The sequence below is a fragment of the Salmo trutta genome, chromosome 2 (assembly GCF_901001165.1).
Source record: "Salmo trutta chromosome 2, fSalTru1.1, whole genome shotgun sequence".
NCBI lineage: Eukaryota > Metazoa > Chordata > Actinopteri > Salmoniformes > Salmonidae > Salmo > Salmo trutta.
The window spans coordinates 9,785,039-9,801,286 of NC_042958.1; the positions used below are offsets into that span (position 1 = coordinate 9,785,039).

General features: G+C 43.9%; 1 protein-coding gene across 3 annotated transcripts in view; it reads left to right on the forward strand.

Moving 5' to 3' along the window:
• Positions 1-16,248, forward strand: part of LOC115150267 (GTP-binding protein Rheb) — a 34,595-nt gene that overhangs the window by 11,374 nt on the left and 6,973 nt on the right. For all 3 annotated transcript variants that reach the window (XM_029693385.1, XM_029693376.1, XM_029693394.1), the window contains 4 exons: positions 1,638-1,705; positions 2,214-2,296; positions 11,083-11,139; positions 11,237-11,284. In XM_029693385.1, coding sequence (XP_029549245.1) covers positions 1,638-1,705; positions 2,214-2,296; positions 11,083-11,139; positions 11,237-11,284 — 256 coding nt within the window. The remainder of the gene's footprint in view (positions 1-1,637; positions 1,706-2,213; positions 2,297-11,082; positions 11,140-11,236; positions 11,285-16,248) is intronic.

Below are 16,248 nucleotides of genomic sequence, written 5' to 3' on the forward strand. Positions count from 1 at the left end.
GAAAGGACACCCATGTACATACTTGTTTGCTCACACACACACACACACACACACTCTTTCTCTCCAATAGGAGCATTTTTATTAGTGGGTTGTGTGGGAGGACTCTGTTTCATGGCCACTACAGACTATTCGCATGGAGAGCCAGGGGAGCTTTTCTGATGTTTGTGAATGAACAGTCGTTTTGACAGAAGGTAGTGGTCTACCTCACTCAGTCTCTCATAGGTAGACGCACCAATAACACACGTATTCACACACACGCGCCAGGTAGTGGTCTACCTCACTCAGTCTCTCATAGGTAGACACACCAATAACACACGTATTCACACGCACGCGCTTCAGGTAGTGGTCTACCTCACTCAGTCTCTCATAGGTAGACACACCAATAACACACGTCTTCACACGCACACGCGCGCTTCAGGTAGTGGTTTACCTCACTCAGTCTCTCATAGGTAGACACACCAATAACACACGTATTCACACGCACGCACGCGCGCACGCTTCAGTCAGACATACACACGCACATTGTTGGTATGGCATTGCTCCCTTTGTTAGCACGGAACACACAGTTTACGCTTAATGCATGTTACAGTAGCTTAACACTCCTAGGGTAGACTGTGTGTTCCTGCCTACTGTATCTACGGTGTCTTAAGGCTTGGAGCTTCCATCCGTGCAGCCTGCAGTGAAAGGAATGTCGAGTTATTTTTAGCCAACCAGGGCTTTTTTTTGTGTGAATGAAACGCTTGATCGGCCTCAGCTGCTTCTCTAAGCCCAGGAACATAGAATGCTTACCATTTATAAATGGTGCTGGCTTCCATTCTACAAACATGATTCTACTATACTACAGTAGCGATGTGGATTTGGCTGTCTTTCCTGCTATTTCGGTATGTGTGTGTGTGTGTGTGTCACGCTTAAATAAGCCACTGAAGCAAACCCCCTTAGCTCCCCTGTGATCCCAGCCCACCGGTCACCACAGAACCACCTCCACCACGGATATGGGTTTCCACCACCACCTGTGATGAGGCACAAAGGTGGATATGGGTTTCCACCTCCACTCATCTTCACCTTGAAGAAGAAAGCGGTGTACATGTGGTCTTGTCCATGAGCTCCGAAGGAATAGCCTCTGTCTGTTGGGCCGTCGGCAGGCAGGAAGTTCAGTTCCAGTCATCTAGAGTCACAGCCCAATCAGAATGTGTCTCAGTCCTGCCTGTTCTAGTTGATTTAAACACGTCACTTCCACTGTGTTATGATCTAAGCACCACATCAACATGTCCTACTTGTCTCTCTGCTTCACCATGATGTGTCATGGGCTCATCAAAGCGATGTGGAGAAATGACCTTCTTAATTGTAATGAATGAGACCTTCTTTGTGTCTCTATTTGTCTTGCTAATTCTATCTCAGTCCCAGAAATGTTGTATTTTCTTTTAGAATACCTCTGACTGAGCTGTAGGTGGCTAGAATCACTTAGGAACTCTAAGGCTGCATTTACACAGGCAGCCCAGTCCTGATCTCTTCCCCAATTATTGTCAAGACTTTATCTAATTGGTCAAAAGACCAATTGGTGACCAAAAGATCAGAATGAGTGCCAGTGTAAACACAGCTTTAGTACTTCATTTGTCTTCCTTTCTCTCTCTCCTCAGCGTTTACAAAGATGATCACAGTGAATGGGCAGGAGTACCACCTGCAGCTGGTGGACACAGCGGGACAGGTGTGTCCCTCTTACCAGTGGAGAGACTACTCACACATCAGAATGTTGTGGTCAGACTGCCAGTGGGCCACTCTGTGAGAGCTAACATCAATTCTTTTTAATACCAGGTGTAGTGTAGATTAGACCAGGTGTAGGGTAGATTAGACCAGGTGTAGGGTAGATTAGACCAGGTGTAGGGTAGATTAGACCAGGTGTAGGGTAGATTAGACCAGGTGTAGGGTAGATTAGACCAGGTGTAGGGTAGATTAGACCAGGTGCAGGGTGGATTAGACCAGGTGCAGGGTGGATTAGACCAGGTGCAGGGTGGATTAGACCAGGTGTAGATTAGGTCTCCATTGACATCCTTATTCAGCCTCATTCAGCCTCATTCCACATACAGCCTCATTCCACATACAGCCTCATTCCACATACAGTAGCTACATTTCCTAATTTTTCCCATTGTAGAGTAGACATTCTATCTCTGATGTTTGATGAATCCTTCCACAAAAGGCCCCTTTCTCTCTGGCAGGATGAATACTCCATTTTCCCACAGACCTACTCCATAGACATCAACGGCTACATGTTGGTGTATTCTGTCACGTCCAATAAAAGGTAGGTAAGCTCCGCCCTCTCCTTCACACTGCTGCTAAAGCTTCGTTGCTTATCCCTGAGTGATCTCCTTCACACTGCTGCTAAAGCTTCGTTGCTTATCCCTGAGTGATCTCCTTCACACTGCTGCTAAAGCTTCGTTGCTTATCCCTGAGTGATCTCCTTCACACTGCTGCTAAAGCTTCGTTGCTTATCCCTGAGTGATCTCCTTCACACTGCTGCTAAAGCTTCGTTGTTTATCCCTGAGTGATCTCCTTCACACTGCTGCTAAAGCTTCGTTGCTTATCCCTGAGTGATCTCTTCGCTGAAGGTTTCTGACTCCATCTGGTAGATCTCTCCTCTCTCTCTCCTCTCTCTCTCCTCGCTCTCTTCTCTCTCTCCTCTCTCTCTCCTCTCGCTCCTCTCTCTCTCCTCTCTCTCCTCGCTCTCCTCTCTCTCTCCTCGCTGAAGGTTTCTGACTCCATCTGGTAGATCTCTCCTCTCTCTCCTCGCTCTCCTCTCTCTCTCCTCGCTCTCCTCTCTCTCTCCTCGCTCTCCTCTCTCTCTCTCCTCTCTCTCCTCTCTCTCCTCTCTCTCTCCTCGCTGAAGGTTTCTGACTCCATCTGGTAGATCTCTCCTCTCTCTCCTCGCTCTCCTCTCTCTCCTCGCTCTCTTCTCTCTCCTTGCTCTCCTCGCTCTCCTCTCTCGTAAAAGGCATGAATAAACCATTGCAGCTATTATTATTCAAAGTGAGCTCGAACACCTGCCAAATCAATGCGTTCTCAATGAAAATCTTCCTTATTTTGTGCCTCTGCTGGTTTGAAATTAAAGATCTAGTCTCGTTTGAAAGGGAAGACATGAAGTAGGTGATTTTGGTGAATATTAAATTACAAATAGTGCCCCTGATCTTTCACATTTCTATCTGTATGCTATTATATGGAACAGGGCTTCTGTATGTTGCAGTATTAGAGGTAGCTGAAACATATGAATCAGAGATGGTCGTTTCGTGTGTGTGTGTGTGTGTGTGTGTGTGTGTGTGTGTGTGTGTGTTCTACCTTGCCTCCATATCACCTGGAGATTAAATCAAATCATTCCATCTATCTCTCTCTTCCTTGCCTCGTCTCTCTTAACCTCACCATCTCTCCCCTCTCACTGGCTTCCTCTCCATCCTACTCTCTTTCCTCACTCCATCCATCTCTCAATTACACACTCACTCTCTTTCTTTGTCTTTCTGTCATATGTGAGGGCTGTATAGGAGCGTTTAGATGGAGTAAGGCCTCTGGAGTGATAGTACTCCAACACTAGTGGGAATATCTAATGATAGTAGTCCTGTACCGTAATATATCCTGTGTGTTGTGCTACAGCTCCAGGTTAAACACTGTGGTTTGTGAATGCAGTGAGAATCCCTTTATATTGATTTGAAGAGTTATTTTTATTGACTAAAGACCACTTTCTGTTTTCTACCTGAGTGAATACCAGAAATGCAGTAATTTTAGAAGGTTGCTATTCTGGCACATCGATAATATGGAATTGTCCAAAAGGCCAGAAATGGTAGCCCAGGACCAGTTTTACCTGCATTTGAGCTATGTTCTGTTTCTTGAATATTGGCAGTTTTGAAATTAGCCTAATGTGATGGGGAAATAGCATGCATTGTGTTTTCTAAAGATATAACCCAGGCTCAGCATTTTGGCATTTAGCAGAATCGGAACAAACCATGTGTTCACACAAGGAAGTCCGAGTACTACAGTAGCGATACTACACTCACTCGCGCTCTCTGTCGCTCCGTGTCTCTGTCGCTCCGTGTCTCTGTCGCTCCGTGTCTCTGTCGCTCCGTGTCTCTGTCGCTCCGTGTCTCTGTCGCTCCGTGTCTCTCTCTCTCTCTGTCGGTCCGTGTCTCTCTCTCTCTCTGTCGCTCCGTGTCTCTCTCTCTCTCTGTCGCTCCGTGTCTCTGTCGCTCCGTGTCTCTGTCGCTCCGTGTCTCTGTCGCTCCGTGTCTCTGTCGCTCCGTGTCTCTCTCTCTCTCTCTGTCGCTCCGTGTCTCTCTCTCTCTGTCGCTCCGTGTCTCTCTCTCTCTGTCGCTCCGTGTGTCTCTCTCTCTCTGTCGCTCCGTGTCTCTCTCTCTGTCGCTCCGTGTCTCTCTCTCTGTCGCTCCGTGTCTCTCTCTCTCTCTCGCTCCGTGTCTCTCTCTCTCTCTCTCTCTCTCTCTCTCTGTCGCTCCGTGTCTCTCTCTCTCTCTCTCTCTCTGTTGCTCCGTGTCTCTCTCTCCCTCTCTCTCTCTCTCTCTCTGTCGCTCCGTGTCGCTCTCTCTCTCTCTGTCGCTCCGTGTCGCGCTCTCTCTCGCTCTCTCCATGTCGCGCACTCTCTCTCTCTGTCGCTCCAGGTCTCTTTCTCTGTCGCTCCGTGTCGCTCTCTCTGTCGCTCCGTGTCTCTCTCTCTCTCTGTCGCTCCGTGTCTCTCTCTCTGTCGCTCCGTGTCTCTCTCTCTGTCGCTCCGTGTCTCTCTCTCTCTCTCGCTCCGTGTCTCTCTCTCTCTCTCTCTCTCTCTCTCTCTCTCTCTCTCTCTCTCTCTCTCTCTCTCTGTTGCTCCGTGTCTCTCTCTCCCTCTCTCTCTCTCTCTCTCTGTCGCTCCATGTCGCTCTCTCTCTCTCTGTCGCTCCGTGTCGCGCTCTCTCTCGCTCTCTCCATGTCGCGCACTCTCTCTCTCTGTCGCTCCAGGTCTCTTTCTCTGTCGCTCCGCGTCGCTCTCTCTCTCTCTCTCCCTCTCTCTCCATTCAATTTAAGAGGCTTTATTGGCATGGGAAACAAATGTTTACATTGCCAAAGCAAGTGAAACAGTAAATTAACAGTGAACATTACACTCATAAAAGTTCCAGAAGAATAAACACATTTCAAATGTCGTTGCCTATTTACAATGTAATGATGTGCAAATATTTCAATTACAAAAGGGAAAATAAATAAACATAAATATGGGTTGTATTTACAATGGTGTTTGTTCTTCACTGGTTGCGCTTTTCTTGTGGCAACAGGTCACACATCTTGCTGCTGTGATGGCACACTGTGGTATTTCACCCAATAGATATGGGAGTTTATCAAAATTGGATTTGTTTTCAAATTCTTTGTGTGTCTGAGTAATCTGAGGGAAATATGTGTTTCTAATGTGGTCATATATTTGACAGGAGGCTAGGAAGTGCAGCTCAGTTTCCACCTCATTTTGTGGGCAGTGTGCACATAGCCTGTCTTCTCTTGAGAGTCCGGTCTGCCTTCGGCGGCCTTTCTCAATAGCAAGGCTATGCTCACTGAGTCTGTACATAGTCAAGGATTTCCTTCATGTTTAGGCCGAGGTATGTATAGTTTTCTATGTGCTCTAGGGCAACACTGTCTAGATGGAATTTGTATTCGTGGTCCTGGCAACTGGACCTTTTTTGGAACACCATTATTCTTGTCTTACTGAGATTTACTGTCAGGACCCAGGTCTGACAGAACCTGTTCAGAATATCTAGCTGCTGTTGTAGGCCCTTCTTGGTTGGGGACAGAAGATCCAAGTCATCAGCAAACAGAAATTTGACTTCAGATTCTAGTAGGGTAAGACTGGGTGCTGCAGACTGTTCTGGTGGCCTCCCCAATTTGTTTATATATATGTTGAAGAGGGTGGGGCTTAAGCTGCTACCTTATTTCACCCCAAGGCCCTGTGGAAAGAATTGTGTTTTTGGCCAGTTTTAACCACACACTTGTTGTTTGTGTACATGGATTTTATAATTGTGTATGTTTTTCCCCCCACCACCACTTTCCATCAATTTGTATAGCAGAGCCTCATGCCAAATTGATTTGAAAGCTTTTTTGAAGTCAACAAAGCATGAGAAGACTTTGCCTTTGTTTTGGTTTGTTTGTTTGTTTGTTTGTTTGTCAATTAGGGTATGCAGGGTGAATACGTGGTCTGTCGTACGGTAAATTGGTAAAAAGCCAATTTGGAATTTGCTCAGTACGTTGTTTTCGCTGAGGAAATGTATGAGTCTGCTGTTAATGATAATGCAGAGGATTTTCCCAAGGTTGCTGTTGAGGCATATCCCCTGGTAGTTATTGGGGTCAAATTTGTCTCCACTTTTGTGGATTGGGGGGCGGGATCAGTCCTTGGCTCCAAATATTGGGTAAGATGCCAGAGCTGAGGATGATGTTAAAGAGTTTAAGTATAGCCAATTGGAATTTGTTGTCTGTATATTTTATCATTTCATTTAGGATACCATCAACCCCACAGGACTTTTTGGGTTGGAGGGTCTCTCTGTCTGTCTCTGTCTGTCTGTCTCTCTCTGTCTGTCTCTCTCTGTCTGTCTCTGTCTGTCTGTCTGTCTCTGTCTCTCTCTGGCTCTGTCTGTCTCTGGCTCTGTCTGTCTCTGGCTCTGTCTGTCTCTGGCTCTGTCTGTCTCTGGCTCTGTCTGTCTCTGGCTCAATTCAATTCTCTTTATTGGCATGACGTAACAATGCACATATTGCCAAAGCTTATTTTGGATATTTTCAATACGAAAATAATGAGAATCAAAATTGTCAACGGGACAACAGTAACGACAATAACCAAGGGTCAAAATAACCATACATTGAGCAATAACAATAAGCATACAGTAGAGGATATGTGCAGGTTGACTGGTCTGTCAGACACTGTCCCTCAACTTATGACAGGCAGCAATGTAGTGCGCTGCCAACCCACAGCTCTCTGCATCCTCCCCCAACAGGACGGGTAGCCTACTATCATCAGAGGTCTTTGAAACCTTGAATAAGGGTTTCAAATTTGGGGAACTGACACTCTCTAATTGTTTTATATTTTTGATATTTGGTCAGGAAATGCAGCTCCGTCTCAGGTTCTGCTGTTGTGCAGGGGTTGCACAGCCTTTCCTCTACAAGGAGCCAGGTTTTCCTGTGTCTACCCTTCTCAATGGCAAGGCTGTGCTCACTGAGCCTGTACTTTGTCAAGGTTTTGCTAAGGTTTTGATCAGTAACCATGGTCAAATAGTTAGCCACGGTGTACTGTCGATTTAGGGCCAGATAGCACTGTATTTTGCTTTGTGTTTGTGCTTCCCAATAAGCAATGTAGTTTTGTTTTGACTGTGTGGTAATTTGGTTTATTCTGATTGATTGGATGTTCTGGTCCTGAGGTTTCAGTGTGTTAGTAGAACAGGTTTGTGAACTCAGCCCCAGGACCAGCTGGATGAGGGGACTCTTTTCTTTTTTCGGCTCTTAGCATTGCAGGGCTTGGTAATGACATGAGAGGGGGTCACTGTATTTTAGATGTTTCCAAAACTGAATTGCTATTTTTTAGTTTTTATTATTAGTGGATATTGGCCTAATTCTGCCCTGCATGCATTGTTTGTAGTTTTCCTCTGAACATGTAGGAGAATCTTACAGAACTCTGCATGCAGGGTTTCAATGGTGTGTTTGTCCCATTTGATGAAATCTTGTTTTGCAAGTGGACCCCACATCTCGCTGCCATAAAGTGCAATTGGTTCAATGAAACATCCAATTAGTTTTAGCCAAATTTTAATATTTCAATTTGAATTTGCTTTTTAATGGCGTAGAATGCCCTGCGTGCTTTCTCTCTCTGGGTGACAGCAGGCATTGGTCATCTGCGAAGAGTAGGCATTTAACCTCTGAATTGTGGAGACTAACACCAGGGGCTGAGGATTTTTATAGAATAGTGGCCAATTCGTTGATGTAAATATTGAAGAGTGCAGGGCTCAGATTGCAACCCTGGCGAAGGCCCCAGCCCTGGTTAAAGAATTCTGTTATTTTCTTGCCCATTTTAATGCTGCACGTATTTCCAGTATACATTGATTTAATTATGTCATATGTTTTACCCCCGATACCACTTTCAATAACTTTGTAGAACAGTCCTGTATGCCAAATAGAATCAATTGCTTCGATAAAGCAAGCGTATATTTTGGTATTATTTTGGTGGACATGTTTATCTATCAGGGTGTGTAGGGTGTAAATATGATCAGTTGTGCGATGTTTTGGTATAAATCCAATTTGGCTTTTACTCAAGACATTGTGCTTATTAAGGAAGTTTAGAACTCTTATATGTATAATACTACAGAAAACCTTCCCCAGGTTACTGTTCACACAAATGCCTCTAATTGTTAGGGTCAAATTTGTCTCCATTCTTAAAGATTGGGATTATGAGTCCTTGATGTCAGGGAAATAACCTACACTCAGGATCAAATTAAACAGTTTAAATATAGCCAATTGAAATTTTGCACTAGTGAGTTTGAGCATCTCATTTAGGATGCCATCAGGTCCGCATGCTTTTTAAATTTGAGAGCCTGAAGTTTCTTATAGAGCTCCTGGTCAGTAATTGGGGAGTCCAATGGATTTTGATTGTCCTTTATAGCTTTTTCTAATCCATTCAACTTGTCATGAATTTGGCGTTGTTCTGCGTTTGTGTCAATTTGAACGGTGTTGTAGAGTGTTTTAAAATGGGTTGTCCATATGTCACCATTTTGTTTCGCTAATTCCTCTTGTTTAGATTTTTTTTTTCAATTTTTTTTTTTCAATTTTATCAGAAGTTGTTTGTTTATGGACTCCTCAATTAGTGTCAGCTTCTTGCTGCTGTACTGTGCCTTTTGGTTCTGAGTGTACGTTTATAGAGTTTTAAAGTCTCACAGTAATGAAGGCACAATTCACCATTATTTGGGTCTGCTTTTTTCTCTGCTTTCTGTCTCTGTTTCTGTCTGTCTCTCTGTTTCTGTCTGTCTCTCTGTCTCTCTGTTTCTGTCTGTCTCTCTGTTTCTCTCTGTCTTTCTGTCTCTCTCTCTCTCTGTCTTTCTGTCTCTCTCTCTCTGTCTTTCTGTCTCTCTCTCTCTGTCTTTCTGTCTTTCTGTGTCTCTCTCTCTCTGTCTTTCTGTGTCTCTGTCTTTCTGTGTGTCTCTCTTCTCTCTCTGTCTTTCTGTGTCTCTCTCTCTCTGTCTTTCTGTGTCTCTGTCTTTCTGTGTGTCTCTCTCTCTCTGTCTTTCTGTCTTTCTGTGTCTCTCTCTCTCTCTGTCTTTCTGTCTCTCTCTCTCTGTCTTTCTGTGTCTCTCTCTCTCTCTGTCTTTCTGTGTCTCTGTCTTTCTGTGTGTCTCTCTTCTGTCTCTCTGTCTCTCTGTCTCCCTCTGTCTGTGTGTCTCTTTCTGTCGGCCTCTCACCATTAATATGAGAATGAAAAGTACAGAAGCCCTCCTGACTGCAGAGAGTTGACCAAAATTGAAGTCGTATTTTATTAAAAGCCCATTAAGACCCAGATTCTCTTTTTCAAGGGTTTGCTGGTAACTGGACTGCTGCATTTTCTCTCCTGTAATGCCTCCATACATTTCTAGACAATAATTTCAACAGGATTCATACTGTAGCAAATGATTTGTCCTGTGTAAGACTATTGTACTGGAGCCTAGGATCTGTGTGTGTGTGTGTGTGTGTGTGTGTGTGTGTGTGTGTGTCAGAGACTTATGTAAGATGCCATGGGAGCGGGCCTAGGGGGACTTTCCCTGGAGAAATCTGTTCCTAACCCCATCCCATCATGTCTTCCTACTGGCCAGTTAATGATGTCAAATTTCGTTAATGTCCCCGTTGATTTACATGCATTTCTACTGACCAGATTGGGACTCAACGTTCGTCATTTTATATTGAGCCTCAAACCCTGCGTCAGGTCTAGCTCACCGTCTGCCGGGTTTTAAAATAACAGATGCATCTGGTTTTCAGAGGAAATAGAAAGAGAGCCTGTGACTCGACTTCCCCTTTTGGACGTTAACGAGGCGACTCTCCATCTTAACTCCTCCTCCAAATTTACTGGATTGGTTCAACAGGGCAGATGAGAACCTCCCCCCTCTTCTTTTTCCTCCTCAGGACCAGAAAGATAAGACAAGACACTAAGGCATTTATTACACGTCTGCTACGTTAGGTTGAGTTATATAGGCCTCTACAGTAGACTATGGCACTGATGGAACAACATTCCTCAACTAGGTGTTGGAAAGGCATCTAACAAGCAAACAAATAGCACATTAAGTACAGTAGTATTGAAATGGCACATTGTTAAGTACAGTAGTATTGATGGTTCTTCTCATTTGAGGGAGGCTACTTCTCATATCAAAGCTTATGTCGTATCGATTTCAAGCAATGGTTCAACCGCTACGGTCCTCTTTTTTGAATGCAGCCCTGATTTTGTCCCAGTCTGGTCGTTAGGCAACGTTTGTCAATGTAATCATGGTAGGCCATGCCTCCCATCAGCCCTCTCCAAATCCATACCAATGTAACGCATTTAATGAGCAAATGATTATCTTTTGATGAGGCCCCTATTAAAAATCTATGTAGGTGATAAAAGGCTGTGGTTAATTTATTGTTATTGTGAAGATGTGGATGGACCAGCACCCTCTCAGATGGTGTTGCTGCTTATTCACACACACACACACACACACACACACACACACACACACACACACACACACACACACACACAGACTGGGGGTGCCGGGGACAGAGAATGCAGCCATTTGATATGCTGGACACCTACATGTTGCAAATATAGCATAGTCCGACCTAGAAAATGTCAAGCTTTACACCCATTTAAGAATGCATTTAAGTACAAGTAAGCATTTTTACACACATTTCTAGACCCAATTTTTAAGTATTCAACTGTATAACTTTTGTAAGATTTCTTTGAGAATGGATGTAATAATGTTGTTGACTCTGGCCTTATGTTGAGTAGGAGTTTTGTTTAATGCTTTAAATGGCTTTCTTTTTATTTGGCCTGATCATAAAAGATTTGAATGACCTTTTTTTTGTTTTCTTTTGTAGTTTTGAAGTAATAAAAGTTATCCACGAAAAATTATTGGATATGGTGGGTAAAGTACAGTAAGTAGACTGTTCCTCTATCTGACAATGTTTCTATATATACATATATACAGTGTTTCACTGATTCATTTGACTGACAAGACTTTGTCTTCTGCAGAGTACCCATCATGTTGGTGGGGAACAAGAAAGATCTACACATGGAACGGTATGAGAGACACACACACACACACACACACAGCTAGTCTTCCCAGAGGAACCAGACAGTTCTTTTCATTTTCTTAAATTAGATTTAACAGGGATTTACTGTTCTGACTGTCTTGTCGTTATGTTTGAGTCTGTGGAGACCTGTTCAGCTGACCGAGTGGAGAGAAAGTACATTGGTTCAGCAGAGGGTGCGGGGCTGGAATAAACCTTTAGGACTTGATCTCCTGTCATTTTATGGGCCTGTCACATAAGGCTCCATCTTACATCTTTTGCACGGAGGGCGAAATTGCAACAAGCTCTGTCTCACTGCAGAAGTAGACGTATATCCACATTCTCCAAATGTCAAATTTCTGTGTTTTTGTTTCTCCTGCTCTATCATTCCATTTCTCCAAATGTCAAATTTTGAAGTTAAGGGTTGAGTTTAGTCACTCATTCTGAATGGTTAAGGTAAGGGTTAAAGTTTTGGATAGGGTACATTTTTAAAATGGAAAAACCAGTGTCCACAACTGGTGTCAAACACTTACACTTCTGATCCAGAGTCATGGGATTACACTTTTCCACAACGTCCTGGAAAAACCCAAGCCTACTTGGTGGTAATAGCGCTCACTGTTGCCCCTAGTGGCCTGTTTTGAAGGCATGGATCGATGACTGCAAAATTTGACAATCTTGAACGATCTCCCTGGAAATCCATCTCCACTCAATGCCATTCCCTGGCTGTCCTGGCTCAACTAAACTAAACTAGACTACTGGCCTGTTGGCACATTGACACTAGCTGGTAAACAGTGGTCCAGTCTGCTCTAAGCTGTCTTTGGCTCAGGCTCTGTTTTGGAGAAGGTGGGGTCGGTCTCCAGTCAATTAGTTAGGCCTAATTCCTGACTTGAGAATGTAGCAAGTATGGGAGGAAAGTGGAGTGGTGGTGGTTATTGGAAGACAGTGTAGTAGTTATTGGAAGACAGTGTAGTAGTTATAGGAAGACATTTAGTAGTAGTAGTTATAGGAAGATAGTGTAGTAGTAGTTATAGGAAGATAGTGTAGTAGTAGTAGTAGTTATAGGAAGACAGTGTAGTACTTATAGGAAGGTAGTAGTTATAGGAAGGTAGTGTAGTAGTAGTAGTAGTTATAGGAAGGTAGTAGTAGTAGTAGTTATAGGAAGATAGTGTAGTAGTTATAGGAAGGTAGTGTAGTTATAGGAAGGTAGTGTAGTAGTAGTTATAGGAAGATAGTGTAGTAATAGGAAGATAGTGTAGTAGTAGTTATAGGAAGATAGTGTAGTTATAGGAAGGTAGTGTAGTAGTAGTAGTTATAGGAAGGTAGTGTAGTAGTAGTAATAGGAAGATAGTGTAGTAGTAGTAATAGGAAGATAGTGTAGTAGTAGTTATAGGAAGATAGTGTAGTAGTAGTAGTAGTAGTTATAGGAAGATAGTGTAGTAGTAGTAGTAGTTATAGGAAGACAGTGTAGTAGTAGTTATAGGAAGACGGTGTAGTAGTTGTAGTTATAGGAAGACAGTGTAGTAGTTGTAGGAAGACAGTGTAGTAGTAGTTATTGTCTGCTGTCTCTTACCAGGCCTGTATAGTATACTACACACTGTATTCTGTCTCTTACCAGGCCTGTAGTCTACTACACACTGTATTCTGTCTCTTACCAGGCCTCTAGTATAGTGTAGTACACACTGCCAGCCTGATGCTTTTCTGAAAATAGGTCACTCACTCATAGCGCTACATCTTTCCTCCTCCCTCCTTTTTTATTTCTGCTTCCTCTTTCCTACTCTCCCTCTCCGTCATTCCCAGAATAAACAGGAAATGGGGCACAGCCACCTCAAAGCAGGAAATGTTGTCTGCCATTCCCTTCCTCATACACATACACACTCTGGCCCCATTAAGGTGATGTATACACTCTGACCCCATTGAGGTGATGTATACACTCTGACCCCATTGAGGTGATGTACACACTCTGACCCCATTGAGGTGATGTACACACTCTGACCCCATTGAGGTGATGTACACACTCTGACCCCATTGAGGTGATGTACACACTCTGACCCCATTGAGGTGATGTACACACTCTGACCCCATTGAGGTGATGTACACACTCTGACCCCATTGAGGTGATGTACACACTCTGACCCCATTGAGGTGATGTACGCACTCTGACCCCGTTGAGGTGATGTACGCAGCATTGAGATTATTCATATTCTTCTCAGTGTGGAGTGAGGTGAATTGTCCATTGAACGCACACACAAACACAAAGCCACCCAGACACACACCCACCCACACAGACACACACACCCACACTGGAGCCTAGTAGACTGTGTTAGTCCACTAAAGTAATCAAGGCATTACTGATCACTTCCCCATCTCTCTTCTTCCTGTCTCGAGGGCAGTGAAAGGCTTGTGCTGGGCGAAGTGAGAACCGGCTGAACCTCTTTAATGAATCAATAAGTCCGGGCTATTAAATCACAGGAGTGGATGGGAGTGAAGGGGTTACATCACTGGGCTATTTCGCTTTGGGCTCGGCTGAAGACTCACGCGATGCAGTTAGGATCATTGGGGAAAAGGGGATGTTATCCAAGTATTGTGATGCTGTCTTTTCAGTTAGTCGGCGTGGTGTATAAATAACCTGGTATTACCGCCACACCGGCGGTCACAAGTCATGAAGCCAGTCAAATTCCGCATGACCCTTTAGTCACGGTAATTGGGTTTCTCCAAGCTCTGACGCTGCTGCTGGTCGTTAGTAGCCTACCAAACTTGCTAACTGCCTGGTACTCAGTACTCTATTGTCCTTCTAATCACTCTGACATCAATGCAAATGTAATCGAAAATCTAATCAAACACTTCATGAGGGCTCATGTTGCACAACATTTCTATAGGCTATGCAATTGCAGAAGAAAACAGAGTGATGGCCTCTATTAAAAAGAGGAGGTTCCCATCAGCTTTCTATAGGCTAGGCCTACTGTATTTATTTCTCAACTATCCTAAAATTAAGCACGTTGTTTATATTTACAACAGGAGTATAGCCTACCTGGCTGGCATGAAAAAAAACCACTGGGAAATACGTCCTCCAATCACTATTTAAGTGCATAGATGACATGTATTTTTTCCACTGCCCCTGTTTCGAGACAGGTGCATGATAATGGTCCATTCTAAATCAAAACATATTTAAAACATGTATATGTTAATAAGACAAGATTAAATCAAGAATAGTCTGATGGGTGACAATATTAGCATATAACTTGTGAATTATATTTTATCACTTGTGAATGATTCCCAGCGTAAGGCAAGAAACAATGTCTTTTTGTGTGACTTTTTCTCATCATATTCGCACACCTCATGTAGCCTAGCCCATAGGCCATTATGTTTTGATAAGGTTTGTATCAAAACTAAAGCGGCCAAATAACTTCTTAAAATTAAACACATGAATCCGCTTTACAAGGGGTGTAGAGCCTGACTGGCATACATAAGCAGCTCGTGAGTTTCAAGTTTGGGGAAGATCAAATCAAATGTATTTATATAGCCCTTACATCAGTTGATATCTCAAAGTGCTGTACAGAAACCCAGCCTAAAACCCCAAACTGCAAGCAATGCAGGTGTAGAAGCACGGTGGCTAGGAAAAACTCCCTAGAAAGGCCAAAACCTAGGAAGAAACCTAGAGAGGAACCAGGCTATGAGGGGTGGCCAGTCCTCTTCTGGCTGTGCCGGGTGGAGATTATAACAGCACATGGCCTAGATGTTCAAATGTTCATAAATGACCAGCATTGTCAAATAATAATAATCATAGTAGTTGTCGAGGGTGCAACAAGTTAGTAACACAAGAGTAAGTGTCAGTTGGCTTTTTCATAGCCGATCTTTGAGAGTATCTCTACCGCTCCTGCTGTCTCTAGAGAGTTGAAAACAGCAGGTCTGGGACAGGTATGACGTCCGGTGAATAGGTCAGGGTTCCAGCAGGTCTGGGACAACAGGTCTGGGACAGGTAGCACGTCCGGTGAACAGGTCAGGGTTCCATAGCTGCAGGCAGAACAGTTGGAACTGGAGCAGCAGCATGGCCAGGTGAACTGGGGACAGCAAGGAGTCATCAAGCCAGGTAGTCCTGAGGCATGGTCCTAGGGCTCAGGTCCTCCGAGAGGGAGAAAGAAAGAAAGAGAAAGAGAGAATTAGAGAGAGCATATTTAAATTCACACAGGACACCGGAAAAGACAAGAGAAATACTCCAGATGTGACAGACTGACCCTAGCCCCCCGACACAAACTACTGCAGCATAAATACTGGAGGCTGAGACAGGAGGGGTCAGGAGACACTGTGGCCCCATCCGATGAAACCCCCGGACAGGGCCAAACAGGTAGGATATAACCCCACCCACTTTGCCAAAGCACAGCCTCCACACCACTGTGTGATGATAATTTTCCCTATTTAAAAATGCGATTTTATAATAAAAGCATTACATGCATAATCGCATTTGCGGTCACTTTTGATAATGGTGTTTTCCTGCTAATGGAACATTCGCGCTTATGGCCTTCTGCTGTGTGTGCATTGCTGCGCTTTTATAATGTGAAGAAAAAGCCTAAAAGTTTATCACATTTTAAGCTAAATGTTCTGATCTGTTGCGTGAGCCACATTGCTTAAAAAATGTTTTGATACTAGTGGTTGTATTAATTTGGGATCTATCGCATCCAACAACTGTCCCAGACTATGTTTGGAATATTTTGTTCTCGCACAGAATAAAAAATATATATATTAAAAAAAGATCCCAATGCCCCAGGGTAGTGATTGGGAGGACACTGCCCTGTGTAGGGTGCTGTCTTTCGGATGGGACGTTAAACGGGTGTCCTGACTCTCTGAGGTCATTAAAGATCCCATGGCACTTATCGTAAGAGTAGGGGACTTAACCCTGGTGTCCTGGCTAAATTCCCTCTTCACCCGGCACAGCCAGAAGAGGACTGGCCACCCCTCATAGCCTGGTTCCTCTCTAGG